The following is a 15,014-nucleotide window of genomic DNA, read 5'->3' on the forward strand; positions in this document are numbered from 1 at the left end:
ATGGTCCTGAGCCTTGTTATAACATTATCCAAACTTTAAGATAAATTTTGTAAGGAGACAAACAAATTATGTCGCTGATAGATAAGAAAGGGTGTCAAAGTTGTACGCTCGTCAGTGAGTCTCTAATTTGATTCTATATTGCCTTTTTAGTATAAGTTACTTTTGGTAAAAAAAAACTTTTTTTTGCTTTGATTTGGATCGAGAGAATCACCCTGAGAGAGGCGGTTGAGCTGCACTTCACATCTGTTGATGAGAGATACTACATGCAGACACTCTGACTCCCAGATAAGTAAGAAAAATGGAAGTATGAGGTATGTTGAATAGAAATAGTGTCTCTTTCCCGACGTTTCAAGAGATTTAGAGTGGGATTGAGGAGGAGCCTCCGAGTAGTAACGTAGCCATGATATTCGCCCTTGTCCCTGCCTTTGTTTGGCCATTGTCCATGCTAGCCGTTGGTTGCTTGTCGAAGAAGCTTTGACCCTTTGTTGTGTGTGTTGTATTAGGTTAATGATGGATCAGGCTTAGGGTCGGTACTGCAAAACCTTAATCTTACTTTGACTTTTCTAGTGAGTTGTTAAAGTGAATTAGTTCGACGAACTTGAATTTTAAGGTGACGTGAACTATAAAATGCATGAAAAACAATAATCATATCTTTTTAAAACATCTTAATTTACCCTTTAAAAAATAGATTGGGATGGACCGACTTATTCAAATATAGAAAGAAAAAAAAAAATTAACGGATTAAACACTATACAACTGTTGTTGTCTCTTCATGTCATTCATTTTTTCATGTCAAACAATAGAATTCACCTTAAACTAGTTGAATTCCTTCACAACATTACATTCCCTCTAAATATTCTCTCATCCAAACACACTCTTAATGTTTTGTTTTAGTCATTGTAAAATCTATTCATATTAAAATTGATACTTATAATATGTCGGTGATGTCTTATAAGTTGGACCAATATGTTGGTGATGTCATCGTGATTTTATCAAACTGAGCACCTATTCGAACACAAATCTTATTACACTTGGACCAATATGTTGGTGATGTCTTGTAAGTTGTAACATGATCCACTACCATATCCCTAGTTTAAATTTCTAAACATTAATATACTGCACACATTAAATGCACATAGCCAGGTTGAGACTACCTTACAAGTAACAGTTCTTACACAACGCCGTATAAATCAATAAATAATGCATCCTCTCCTCAAATAGCTACACACTCAGATAAATATCACACAAACTTTATTTCTCAACATTTAAATCCTTCCATTTTTATGTTATCATCCTCACTTTAAGACTTTCCAAGTGTTTTCCTAAGTCTTTTCAAGTGCTACAAACAAATCAACATTAATAATGCACCAGTGTGATTGTTCTAAAAGTGTTAAATATTAAAACCATTTTTGGTTTTGCTTATAGTATTCATTGCATTTTTTGAGAGAGAAAAGAAAATGGGAAGAACACCTTGTTGTGATAACAAAATGGGGTTGAAGAAAGGTCCTTGGACTAGTGAAGAAGATGAAGTTCTTGTTAATTTTATCAAGAAAAATGGTGGTCATGGAAGCTGGCGTTCTCTTCCTAAGTTAGCAGGTTTTTGAAGCTTTCTTTTTTAAACTATTTTTTTCCCTCCTTATGTGTTTAGGAAGAAATATAAGGCTATGTTTGGATGAGCTTGTTCTAGTGATATAAGCACTTGTGAAACTGTTAAATAAAATTTATTAAAACAGGTTTATAAGTTGTTTTCAGCTTAGTTTCATAAGCTCACTAGGATAGCTTATAAAAACAGCTTATAGCTAATGGGAAAACAGTTAGATTTTAATAAAAAAAATTCTATGAAAATAACATAATACATAAGCACTTACATGATAAGAGCTTATGATATAAGTGGTTAAGTAAGATGTTTATCCAAACAGGTCATAAGTGTGTTTTTTTTAACCTAACATTTCATTGGCATAAATCATAAATTTGTGTTTCTTAAATATGTTTTTTATGAAATAGGCTGTGTGCTTGTTAAACAAATGTGTTTGGTTGATTTTTTGTGACCCTTTTATTGGCTTGTACTTTTTACCTAACAAGTTATTATTCAGATAATAATATTGTCTTAAAGGACAAGAGAAAGTTCCAATCTTTATGGTTTTGTTTGTTTGTATTCAATATTCATGGTGTTTTTCTTTATTTTTGAAAGCTTCATGGTGTTTTTCTGCTTTTGTAACATATGCTACATTATAACTCTGAATCAAGTTAAGAGCTTTTTAACTTCTTTCTGCTCTTCTTTTTTAACTTATTGAAGTAAAAAGCCAAGAATATGAGAAAGGAAAAAAATTGAAGTAGAAGGAAAGTTACACCTTTACAAGCAATATGTTGTCTGTGATTATATAACCATTATGTGTTCTAAATATGAGGTTAATGTTTTCATGTTGTTTATGCAACAATAGTATTTGACCACATTTTTTGTAACATCAATGATCGCGACCGCAACTGCAATATAAAATCTTGCAAAAAACTAAAGAATAGTTGGTCATATAAATTGTGATTTTGCTTGATACACATTGCATTCCTTTCTTTGACGATTTTAAGTTTTTTCGTTTCTTTCAGGCCTTCTTCGTTGTGGTAAGAGTTGCCGGCTAAGATGGACAAACTACCTAAGACCTGATATTAAACGCGGTCCCTTTACACCTGAGGAAGAAAAACTAGTCATACAGCTTCATGCCATACTTGGAAACAGGTACTTTCTTGAGTTCCTTTTAGACTTTTTTTTCAGCATTTTAGAGTGCTGAGTGGTCCTATTTCTGTTACTTTTGACTACCAAACCTATTTAGTGTCTGTTTGGATTGATGGTGAGTTCAGCAAATCACGTTGGAACTGTAATTTTGCCAAACTTATATGTGAAAATGAAGTCTAAAACTCAGTAAATGAGTATTTGGAAATTGAAAGTTTTGATCTATAGTCTTTAGTATGTCACAATCCTATTCCTCCAGTTGAACAGAAAAAAATCCAAACTAATGGGAATTGTGCCTGATTAGGTTCATTTGAAATTAAAAATCCTTACTGATATTGAATGATAGAAATCAGGTGGATATTTATGGCACAAACATTTTTAAATAATCTGTTGGTGCATCATATTATAGCTATTATGTTAGTATAAATTTTTCATATTAGGGCTGTCACATGTGGTGAAATACCTTTAGGACCCTCAGTAGATGAACCATGTTTGATACGTGTTCAATGTCAGATGCATGTCTTTGTTAGACACCGAAACGACACGAACACATGTGATATTTTCAATCACTTCCACTTTCTTAAATTATTAGTGATGTTTACGTGTCAGTGTCAATGTTAATGTTGTATCTGATGTCTGTGCATGCGTATGTGGCCGTACATAGATTATTTTCAAATTTCACCGCATTAACTTTCATGTCCATTTTCTTCAAGATTAAATTTTAAGGATTTTAATACAAATGAAACAATTTCACAGATGGGCTTCAATAGCCTCTCAGCTACCAGGAAGAACTGACAATGAGATCAAGAATTTATGGAACACACACTTAAAGAAACGTCTCATATGCATGGGAATTGATCCACAAACTCATGAACCAATAGCCTCATCACATTACTTCCCAATTTCCAAATCAAATTCGTCTATCGCCACGCGCCACATGGCTCAATGGGAAAGTGCAAGACTTGAAGCAGAAGCAAGGCTCTCAAAAGACACATCTTTATTCAACAATGGCAACATTCCTTCTTTGGCAAGCAACAAAGCTGATTCTGACTATTTCCTTAAGATATGGAACTCTGAAGTTGGACAATCTTTTCGTACCGGCCGCAAATCAGACGACGAGGACGATGATGATAAAACTAAGTGCCAAAGTTCAATGTCTCAAGAAGGGTCATCTTGTAATAACAATAACAAATGTGGATCAGTTTCTGTTACTACTACAACAAGCAATGTGATGGAGGATTTTGAATGGAGAAACTACAAGTCATTTGATGTAGGTTATGATGATTCATCAAGCTCTAATGATCTTGAAGACTCATCTGACACTGCACTGCAACTCTTGTTGGATTTTCCTTCTAACAATGATATGAGCTTCTTAGAATGAAGCTTTCTTTGGGCACCCTTTTTTTAGTGCTGGTTGTATGATGCTTTTGGCTAATTTTGTAGACTAAGTAGTGTTTTCTATGTAAGCCATTGGATTTGGACAAGTATGAGAAGATTGATTATGTAGTAATTTTGTTGGATGACTATGATGATGACTACATTAAATATATATAGAACTAATGATATTTTGGAATTTTAGGTTGTTAGGCTTATCAGCATCACTAAGGGGTAACTTTGGTGCAACTGGTGAAATTGTTGTCATGTGACTGAAATGTCACGGGTTCAAGTCTTGGAAACAGCCTCTTTTGTAAAAAGCAGGGTAAGACAGCGTACAATATACAAAAAATGGTAGGACCCCTTCCCGAATCCTGCATATGCAAGAAGTTTAGTACACCAGAGTTAACTTTTTTTTAAGCTTATCACCGTCACTAGATGTGACTTTACACTCTCACAAGTATGTACCATGTCTACTACTACATATTTGAAGGTACACAAGAATTTGTTGGGTGCACATGGGTATGTATTTAGAGAGTGAAGCTTGGAGACTATTATCTGTTTGTAGGGTAGAGACTTGGAATTGGATCATGTGGTCTTTGACTTTTGACTCTAAATTGGTAGTGAATAGTATCTATAATTCTAAGTCTTGTCTATTCTAGTATGGTGTCATTATTGATTATGTAGAGTCATTCTCACATCAAAATCATTTTTTTTTTTCAGTTAGGTTTGTTAATTGTTGTTAGGCGACAAGTCCATCTAATTGCTCATTATGTCTTGTAGTCATGTTATGGAAATTGGTAAAGTGATTTTCATTCTATCATGTATTAATCTCAGTTATGAATAAACATTGGCAAAATTAATAACATGTCATTTTAAGTGTATTGCAAAACCACATGATATATGTAGAAAATGTAGATCTGTGTGAATGCTTGTGAGTTGTGTCTCAAATGAGACCGCACAGAGTGTTTATTTATATTCTCATATGTGGAAAAAGAATCATCACTATAACGATCGTTGACGAGAAGATAAGTCACCACAATAGAATCTAGGTATTCTTACACCGAAACTAAACACTAAGACGAAATATGAAACCAATGTATCGAGGCAACACCTCAGAGGATGATGCACACGTGAGATGGTTGTCGGCAGTGATCTTTCTTAGGGTAAAACAATTTTGAGGAGGCGGTCGTAGTGGTGTGGTTGATTGTTAGAAAGGTCGTTAGAGTTGACAGCAATAGATGATTGTATATATGTGGCCAAAATTGAAAAAACTTAAAGGAAGAGCTGTTGGCGGCAAAATCCGCCACCGACAGAGGTAGTGAAACACAAGGACATAACACAATCATATAAAGAATATTGATTTGCGTGAATGGTTCAACACCTGTTTGGCTTGGCGGTGGGACAGCCAAACATGCGTCTCAACAGGTCACTTTCGTGGAAACAAAGAAGCTAGTAGTTCAAGCTTTCACGTTGCGTTGATGTGGATTCATGCCGCAGTTTTGCAAAGCATGACACCCTTCCAAACACATACCGAATGTTTATTCATAAACATGAGTTGTACACACATGATTAGACTTGGTTGTTGTTGTATGAATTGTACACAATAAGGCAACATTGTGAATACAATAAATAACTAAACAATTATAATAATTCTAGTTGATTCTTAGCAATAAAAATATAATCATAATCATACAGCAAGAAATAAAAAAAAAAAAACGTAGTAGATTGGTTATCAAATAACTTTTACATTTCTTCAAATTCAAAGAAAGAACAGAGTTAAAATATACATCATACAATGTATAGTTGGTAGATTGGTTGTGTAATGGAGTGGAAATCATCAATGAAAGGAAATTTAGAAGTAGGTTAATAATACAACACTAAAAATTTAAGGATTAAATTGAATATTTTCTCTAAAGTATTAAGGTAATAACAACATACATCTTTGTCCCAATAGTTTTATATAGTAATTAAAAAAGAAAACATTTTCTGACATTGGATACTTCAACAAAACCAAAGATCCTCTTTGCTGTCCAACATATTCCTCCAATGTATTTTCCCTTTCCATAACTTTTACACTCACACACAAACAACATTAAAACAAAACAAGAATAATAATAACAACAATATAGACAAAATTTCATAATTGGTATGACATTATATTAAAAGCATCCAAGGAGTTTCTTTGGAACAGTTCCTGTTGCATTGTGTTTTGCAGCTATTTCCTCTGCCTTGAGAATTGCTTCAGCACGTTGTGCTTCAACAATTGCTCTCTTCTCCTCTGCTTGTTTGTGAACCATTGCCACCTTGTTCTTGATTTTCTCACCATATTCTGCTTTCTTTTTCTCCAATTGCTCCTGCCAAGGTGTTCAAAATTTTAATTAAATTATTAAAAAAAAAATTGTTCAGAGAGACTAACGGCGAAACTTAGATGAAGGTGTCCGACCTGCCAATATCAACATTTCAGTTGATATCAGCATCGTCAGTTGAGTTAGGTCTTACAGACCGTTTAGAGTTTCTTTTCTAATTTGATAAAAGCATAATTCATTATAAAGAAGGAAAGGATATCATTTCTGGACTACATAGGTATTTAATTTGATACTATTTGACAAAAGCAAGACAATAATTGGAATGAAAGTTCCAAATGTCTGGTTAGAATATGACAAGAGTAAAGAAAAGACATCATTAAAAAGTAAAAGAATTTATTACTTCAAAAGTATACAATTTTTTCTGTCAATAAAAAAAGCATATACTATATCATGTATCTTATGCCATGTAATGCAATGTACCACAACATAAAATCTTATCTTTATCTTGATTATATTTTGTTTAGTCCTTTAAAAGGATGTGCTTATCTGTTTGGTGGACCAACATACATCACAATTTATAGTGCTACCATCTTTTAATCAATAATAATAACTACTACTTTAATAAATAATTAAATAACAGATTAATTATTACCTCAATTTTTCTGAGTTGAGCTTCAAGAGCTGCTTTCTTGCTGTTTTCCCAAGCAGCAACTGTAGAGAGCTGCTTTTGTGCCCTGTAAAGATAACACAAATCCCTAAATTTTAGGATACTAAACATAAAGAAATTATTTTCAAATGATACTTTAATAGTCTGTTTGGTATGTTCTCATTTTTAATTGCAAAACTGATCATTATTTTCACTCTATTTTGAGTAAGTATCTAAATTGGTGACTGAAATTACATAATTGTATCAGTCTAGTCCCTCATTTTATCAATATTCTAAAATGATCCCAAAAATTGCAAAACTTTAACCAAACTTGTCCCTCCAAATCATATAGCTTACAGATCACAGAATTTAAATATCTTAAATAAAAGCTTTATTTTAATTAATTGACCTATAGTTTTTTTTTTATGAGGGTCCTTTATGCAATTAAGCTAAGTTTTATGGCTATAATAACTAACTGCAAAACAAACAATCAAATAAATTCTTACTTATTCTCTGCTTTGGTTTTTTCACTGTCTTCCCATGCCTTCACATTAGATAACCTTTTCTCTTTCCCTATTTCTGCAAGAGCAATATCTGTAGACCACAAAAAAACATATTTGAGGAGAGGTTTCATAAGAGGAGTTAGTAAGGTAATGATAAAGCAAAGTGAAATATGAGAAAATCCAACCAGACTAACCTCTATCAAGGGATGCATTCTTTTTTACAGGTTCTGGTATCTCTGTAAACAAAAAGAAACATGGTAAAGAAAAGGAATCATGTCTAAGATAATTACATCAAAGGTAAAGAAAACATGATTCCTTTCTTTATTGGATTCTAATTAGGATGCTAACTTTTTTATTATCTTTAATAAATTAAAGATGCCAGTGAGATATGATAAATGTTTAGAATAACTTTTCCTATAAATCAAAGCATCATTTACACAATGAAAAATACCTGTCATTGCAACATAGTGGGACAGTATTTAGAAATATGTAGTTTGAGGGGATAATGAAAATCACTTTAATTGAGACAAAGGAGAAATTATTTATTGACGTGTAGAACAAGAAATAATTTAAGAACAACTACCAAGTTTGTTGAGTGAAAGTTTCCTAAGTCTAATCTAAGGTACCTTTATTGGGGGGACTTATGGGGAGGTACCTAATGATATGAGAGGAACTATTTGTGTAAGCATTATCTCTCACCTTTTTTGACACGCTGGTCCCAAAGCAGCTTTTTAAAGAAAATGTATAATTTGATTCACAAGAGAAATAGACCACATTGATCTAGAGTTCGGTCAAAAGGTAAGTAAAATCTGATTCGTATTATTTCAGATAGAGTTCAAATTTGAATATCACAATTGATTTATATTTCGCCGATACTCATTTTTCACTTGAGCCCAACTAAATCTAAGTGTATTTAGTTACTCAGTTAAGAATTTATGTATGAAAAATGCTAATGAGTGCCCTAAAAGCATAATTATTATGAATTTTTTATTTATAGATTTTTGAACCGACACATTTAAGGTACTCCGGTTTTAGGAAAAGAGATCATGGTAATATGAAGTTCTGCAAGAAGGTAAATAAAGTTTGGCCTTGAATTGTTCCAGGAATCAAACTCGGGTTTAATTGAACAATTCATTCTTAATGAAACTCATTAACCATGTAAGCCCAATTAGATGGTTAGACCCTTTATATCTTTAGTCAGCTTGAGGAGCAAAAACTACAGTTAGCTAGATAATCATTTATGTTGCAATAATGAGCATTGAGAAAGAGTCAAACCAACTTTTGTAAGGCAAAGAAATTGAAGATACCCTACCCCATATTTAACATGTCACATCATAGAAAGCATCCAAGACCATAACTAATAATTGAAAAGGCATGCCTAACGGATCACTGATTCAAGATATGAACAAAGCATTTGGAAAATTCACACAAAGAGGAAAAAATAATTACTATTAGAAGAAGCTAGTAATTGAAAACTTTCCCAATTCATACAAAAATGGTTCTCAAAAGAACAATGAAAATTGAAAATCATAAGAATCCCAAAAACATATATCAGACTTATCAAACAGAAAATGAAAGAAAAGTAAACATTTTTTTTCCATTTTCTCAAAAATTGAGAGCAGTCATAAACAGTTAAACACCACACTACAATTTGATCAAAATTAGACAAAGTTATGAAGCACTTAATCAAAGCACAAAACATTAATTAATGATTCAATAATATATTCAACCAACATAAGTACTTAATCAAAGCATAAAACATCACAGCATGAAAAGCTTAAACATGAATTAATAGTATATTCAACCAACAATTCAAATTAACTCAAAAAAACCTTCACAGAACATTAAACAAAAAACAAACTCAAGCTCAAAGACAATTACCATAGTACAAACATTAATTGATGATTAAACACAAATAAAAGAACCATACTTTCATTAATTTTCACTCCATCAATTTTTTGTTCCAAAGCTATCTATCACCTTATGAAACAATATTGATACAATTGTAAAAATTGAATTTTGATGACAACCCATGATTTCTAAAAGCCAAAAAATAACAAAGAAGGAATTGACAAACTCACTCTCATTATCCACAACAACAAGTGCCTTTGTGTCATCTGCCACGGGTGGTGGTGCCACCGCTTTCTTTTCAACAACATTAACCGGAGGAGCCTCAGCTAGAGGTGGCTCAACAGCAGCAGGAACTGGAGTTGGAACCGGTGCCGGTGCCGGTGCCGGAGCAGGAACTGCTTCTTGCTTGGTTTGGAGTTCAGCCATAGGTTATGAGTTTGGTTCAGACACAAAATGTTTAAGAGACAGAGAGAGAAAGAAAGAAGAAGTTTAAGGTTTGTGTTTATCTGAAAAGAACAAGAACAAAAACAACGTATTTGTAGATTGTAGTAACGTTAAGATCAACAAAACAGTTGTGTGGCTCTTCAACTCACAGACTGTCTTTTTTTTTCTTCTTTACAAAAATTAATTTTAAATTTATAGTCCATTCGTTTTACAATAATAATCGTTTAAATTTTGTGTACAATTTTTAAGATGATATTTTTTTTTTATTCGGTCAACTCGCCTAGTGACCGGATCTCACACAATTTAATTGTGAAGAAGTTAAGTGTTCGAGGTCTTGAACCTCGGCTCATGCATATAAAATATAATATTTCTATCAACTGATCTAAGCTCACGGAATTGTATTTAGATGACTTAACTTTTGGTGACATTAATAATATTGTTTCTATATCTCTTTTAATCAATTATTATTTATCTTCGTGATCTTAGCTCAGTTAGTAGAAACAATGTATAATATATGTAAAGTTTCGGGTTCAAACCGAACCCCGACCACCACAAACAAGAAATGATTTTTTTTTGCAACAAAAAAAAATGTCACTAAAATTAATTTCACTTAAATGAAACCCATATATTTTGATTCAGATAAAAAAAAAAAGTGATCGGTAATGAAAATGAGTGTGTAGTATGTGTGAGTAACGTGTTTGTCTTTTTGGCGGGTATGAAGGAATTTTGGGGCCGTTGATTTTAATGTGAGGTTTGATCGAACGGTGGATGTGAAATGCCGACAGGTAATAAGAAAGGGGATTAAGACACGTAAGATTGCATGGTGGACAACGTCGCCTTCTTCTTCGGTTGGTAGGATCCACTAGATATGTCCTGTTTCAACGTGGGACCATGTTTCAAACAGATTTCAATCTCAATAATATGTGTGTAGTAGTCCACTAACTCTTGGTTTAATCGTAAAGTTTGGCGGGATATTTTTGTCGCTTCACGCCAAACTTTACGGAGTCATTGTGGCACGTACGTCAGCTAATCTAGTCACGTGATGGTGATTAAGTGGAGGAAGGAAATAAATTTTAAATGATTAAATTTTGGGAGGGTAAAATGTCAGAATTAAGAAATTTAGGGATCATTTTTAAAGAAAGTATTATGCAAAAAGTCTCGTGTATATCATTAAACCAAGAGTTACTGGACTATACATTTCTTTTACACGGGATTTTATATCATGTTGGATTTTTCTCTCAAAAAAAAATAATATCATGTTGGATTTTAAAACCCTAATTACCCGTCTTTCTTGTGATTCATCGATCGAACATATAGGATGTACTTGTTCTATTTTTGTTTAACTCTGGTCAAAAGCTTACTATCTTCTGCTAGTCAAAATTCAACCCAAACATATAGATGTACCGTCACAAGCCTTTCTCAAATGGATCTTCCTCCACATCATCCACTATCTATGTAGATCGTTTTTTTTTAAGGATCTATGTAGATCGCTGAAGGTTGTCTTCTCAATCTATAAAAAGTTACAAACGACTCTATCCCTAAAATAAAAGAGAATGTAACATATCATGAAGCTCAGATACGTGATACGGGTATGTATGATACAATACGAGTGCGTGGATACTCGAAAATTTTAAAATTTAGGATATGATACTGCTAAGATACGTTAACAAATTTTTTATATTAAAACTTATGCGCATGTAAAATACTTGAAGAAAATAAACATTGATTACTCTTGATTATTATACTATTATAAAAATAATATATGTGATCAAAATAAAAAATGTAAAGTTTTTTATAAACCATATTATATTTTCATTCATACGTTAAGATATCAAGAGAAGCATCGTTAAAGGAAATCAACGCAAATTTTGTCCAATGTTGATTAGTTAAATCTCCTCTCTCTCTCTCTCGTTACCTTCAACCGCAAGAAGTATAATTTTAAGCGGTTCATCAAGAAACAATTCTACTAATGCATATCTAAAATTGAATCATTGTTTTGCCCTTCATTTTTCTAGGATATGTATATGTGAAGTATCTTATAAGTATCCTGGTCTATCTGTAGAATATCTTATAAGTATCCGATAAAATATTTTTTAAAAATTAAAATATTTAATTATAATACTTCGTGAATACGTATCCAAGAGTATCCGTAAAGTATCAGTATCCAATATATATCCAATACGGATATGTCTCCGTTTTGAAGTATCCGGATTTCATAGTAACATGCCTCTAATTTTGTTTGGAAAAGAAACATGACTAATATAAAGCAATTAAAAGGTGTTATTAATTATGCTTTTGATTTTAGGGGAATTCTTTGAAACTTTGAAGTTTGGTTGAATAAGAATATCTTTTTTGTTTTAAAACAAAAAGGACGCAGACGAAGCTGCATACCCCGATAGATTAAAACAAAATAAAAATGTTACATAAATTGGGGGGACAATAACCTGACCTAGTGAAAACTCAAACATCGGAAATCAGTCTAAAAGATGTCACAGTTCAGCCCAAAAGGTTACGAAAAAACAACAAGCGAACACACACACACAACTGGTATAATCCAGCGGGCCCGCATACGAACCCAAAACCAAATTGCAAAAAAAGAGTCGTGCATGAGTGAACACCGATAATGACACATCTAGACATGAGTCTGAACTCGAGCCTTTCCTAAATGGCAATCAGTCTGACCGCCAACACGGTAGCGGATCCACCAACCAACCACTCACTGAGAAAACAACAAGTTTATACGGCCATTTCTAGCCTATTAATCTTAAACCTTCGTTGACTGAAGCTGCCAACCGACAGAACCAACATGCTTCGAAAAGAAAAGCCGAAAGAATACGGATATTTAATAGGTATAACGAATTTACAGTTTAAATTCATTTTAAAATAATTAAATAGAAAAAAATAACATATCACTTAATAATTATATGATGAATACGTATTGAACCAAACTCTAGGTATCAAGTGTTCATCTTAATTTTATTGGTTTTAGCCCTAAATTTTACTCCCTCTGTTCCGCAATAGATGACTTATTTGAAAATTTGCAATTTTGACCTAACTTACTTTGACCATATTTTTCAACTAATATATACATAGATAAATAATATCATATAAGATGTCGTTAGATTCGTCTCGATGAGTATTTTCAAAATATCAAATTTTCATGATTTTTTCTAACATATTATTCAAGATATTCAAGCTCAAAATTATGCATTGGAATGCGTAATGGAGTCAACTGTGTCATGTATTAAGGGACGGAGGGAGTAAAAGGTGTTGCCAACTATTTTTTTTTTCTTCTAAAAGATAGCCAGCTATCATAGTATCTCTCTCCTTTGGCCAGAGAGCAATGTTTTTTATAAGCAAAAAAAATGTAAACTTTTATATTTATGCTATTTTTCCAGGCATTCGTGGTATTTGCAAGATGTCTTGTACTCCTGTTTGTTATAATATATTGATTATTGATAATTAATTTGCCTTCTAAAAAAGAAAGAGTGGGGTTAGAGGACAGCAAAATTACGTTGGAAATGCGTGATTATGAGATGATATAAGATGCCATGAGTGTTTTCTTGCACTTTCCACTCGTCACGGTGTGTCTTTTTATTTTTGCTTCATGTTCTCTTACTTAAATCAAACGTGAAGTCCAATTAATTGAAGAATTAAACTACATAATTAAATGTTGCATGTCTACTTCACGTCTTTGTTAGTCTAATTTATTGGTGAGGTACCATATAAAGAGTAAGTACTACCTTTAAGACATTTGTGATAGCACGATTTTTTGGACAAGAACCTATAAAATGTTTTAACCTTAATTAATGACGTAGCCCGGATTATCGGGAAAAAAAGGCATAACCTGATTTATATCCCCGCCAAACTCTCAAAAACACACGTTTGAACATAGTCTATGAACATTTTAAATTATATAATCCGAACAAATTTGAGCAAAATTTCGGATTATAAAATCCGAAACATCTCAGAATATGGACGGTGGCTTGGTTAGTAAGGTTGGACAATTTCATATGGAAATACGAGTGAAAGACAATATATTTGAACATTAAAAAAATAATAGATTTAGATCCTAAAAAACTATATGCAAATTGATTAAAAGGAAGAAAAATGACATGAAAAAAGATAAATAACGAAATTTCTATATGAAATTAAGTTAAAGGACCAAAAGAGTTATTTTTCAAATTTTTATTAAATATTAGTGTAAATTGTTGTGTTTTAACGGAAGATTTTTCTTTTTTCTGTATTTTGAACGCGTTCCAATTATATATAATCTAAAAATGATTAAATTGGGTTATGTAATTCGAAAGAGGTAAAATGGCCAAACTGAAAGGCGCGTGTGAAGGGCTCATGAGAGAAGAGTAGGGTGGGAAAAGAAATATTCTTCATTTAAACGCACATTATGGTCTAGATCCATATTAAAAAGAAAATTGCTATTCTCACAACATTTTTTGTTCATTCCCAACACAAAATACTTATGCGTGAGTTAACTCACGCTTAGAATACTCGTACATGAGTTAGGCTATTTTGTTGGAAATGAGAAAAAAAAAATTGGGAAGAGCTGTACCCTATTAAAAATGAAAATGAGTTCAACCCACATTTCCAATAAAACCCATAAAACAAACCATTTTCACCGCATCTCTAACCGGAGGATCAACATTCTTTTTATTTGGGGTTCTGAATTTTACTTATTGAAATTAAACTTTATTGGGCGGTTTAAGAAATGAAGGTTGTTGTACTTGGAACAAGGTGGATTGGACAGTCTCTTTTGCGAGCAATGCTTGTGTTGTGGTGATGTAGTTCATGATTCACATGCTGAAGATATAGCTTCAACAGCTTTGATCAGGTTTCTTTCCATACATAACATGAGGCTAACTAGTGTACATATGCTTTAGTTAATCTTGAATGTGCTTTAAGTGGGTTTAGACCCTTGTTAGCTTGCTAGAATATCATCGATTTTTTTCTTCTATTAATTGATGACTCCTTGTTTAATTGCTATATTTAGCATTCTTTTCCTGGGTTTAGACCCTCTTTTATCCCCCCATAAAAAACTTGACGCCATAATGTTTTTTTTCTTTCTATGTTGCATATTTTATCGACAATTTTAGTGCATTTTTGGCGTGATATATATATATATTTTTTTATATACAAAGGATTTGAAA

General features: G+C 32.5%; 2 protein-coding genes across 2 annotated transcripts; one reads left to right on the plus strand and one right to left on the minus strand.

Moving 5' to 3' along the window:
• Positions 1–1,155: 1,155 nt before the first annotated feature.
• Positions 1,156–4,298, plus strand: LOC25500914 (transcription factor MYB17). Its single transcript, XM_013589415.3, has 3 exons — positions 1,156–1,596; positions 2,602–2,731; positions 3,482–4,298. The coding sequence occupies exons 1-3, from the start codon at positions 1,458–1,460 to the stop codon at positions 4,104–4,106; spliced, it is 894 nt and encodes a 297-aa protein (XP_013444869.1). The 5' UTR covers positions 1,156–1,457; the 3' UTR covers positions 4,107–4,298.
• Positions 4,299–5,972: 1,674 nt separating this feature from the next.
• LOC25500915 (uncharacterized protein At3g61260) lies at positions 5,973–10,009 on the minus strand. Its single transcript, XM_013589416.3, has 5 exons — positions 9,639–10,009; positions 7,752–7,793; positions 7,561–7,648; positions 7,061–7,142; positions 5,973–6,456 (listed from the first exon to the last, which is right to left on the minus strand). The coding sequence occupies exons 1-5, from the start codon at positions 9,832–9,834 to the stop codon at positions 6,262–6,264; spliced, it is 603 nt and encodes a 200-aa protein (XP_013444870.1). The 5' UTR covers positions 9,835–10,009; the 3' UTR covers positions 5,973–6,261.
• Between the last annotated feature and the right edge of the window lie 5,005 nt (positions 10,010–15,014).

This window comes from Medicago truncatula, chromosome 8, assembly GCF_003473485.1.
Source record: "Medicago truncatula cultivar Jemalong A17 chromosome 8, MtrunA17r5.0-ANR, whole genome shotgun sequence".
NCBI lineage: Eukaryota > Viridiplantae > Streptophyta > Magnoliopsida > Fabales > Fabaceae > Medicago > Medicago truncatula.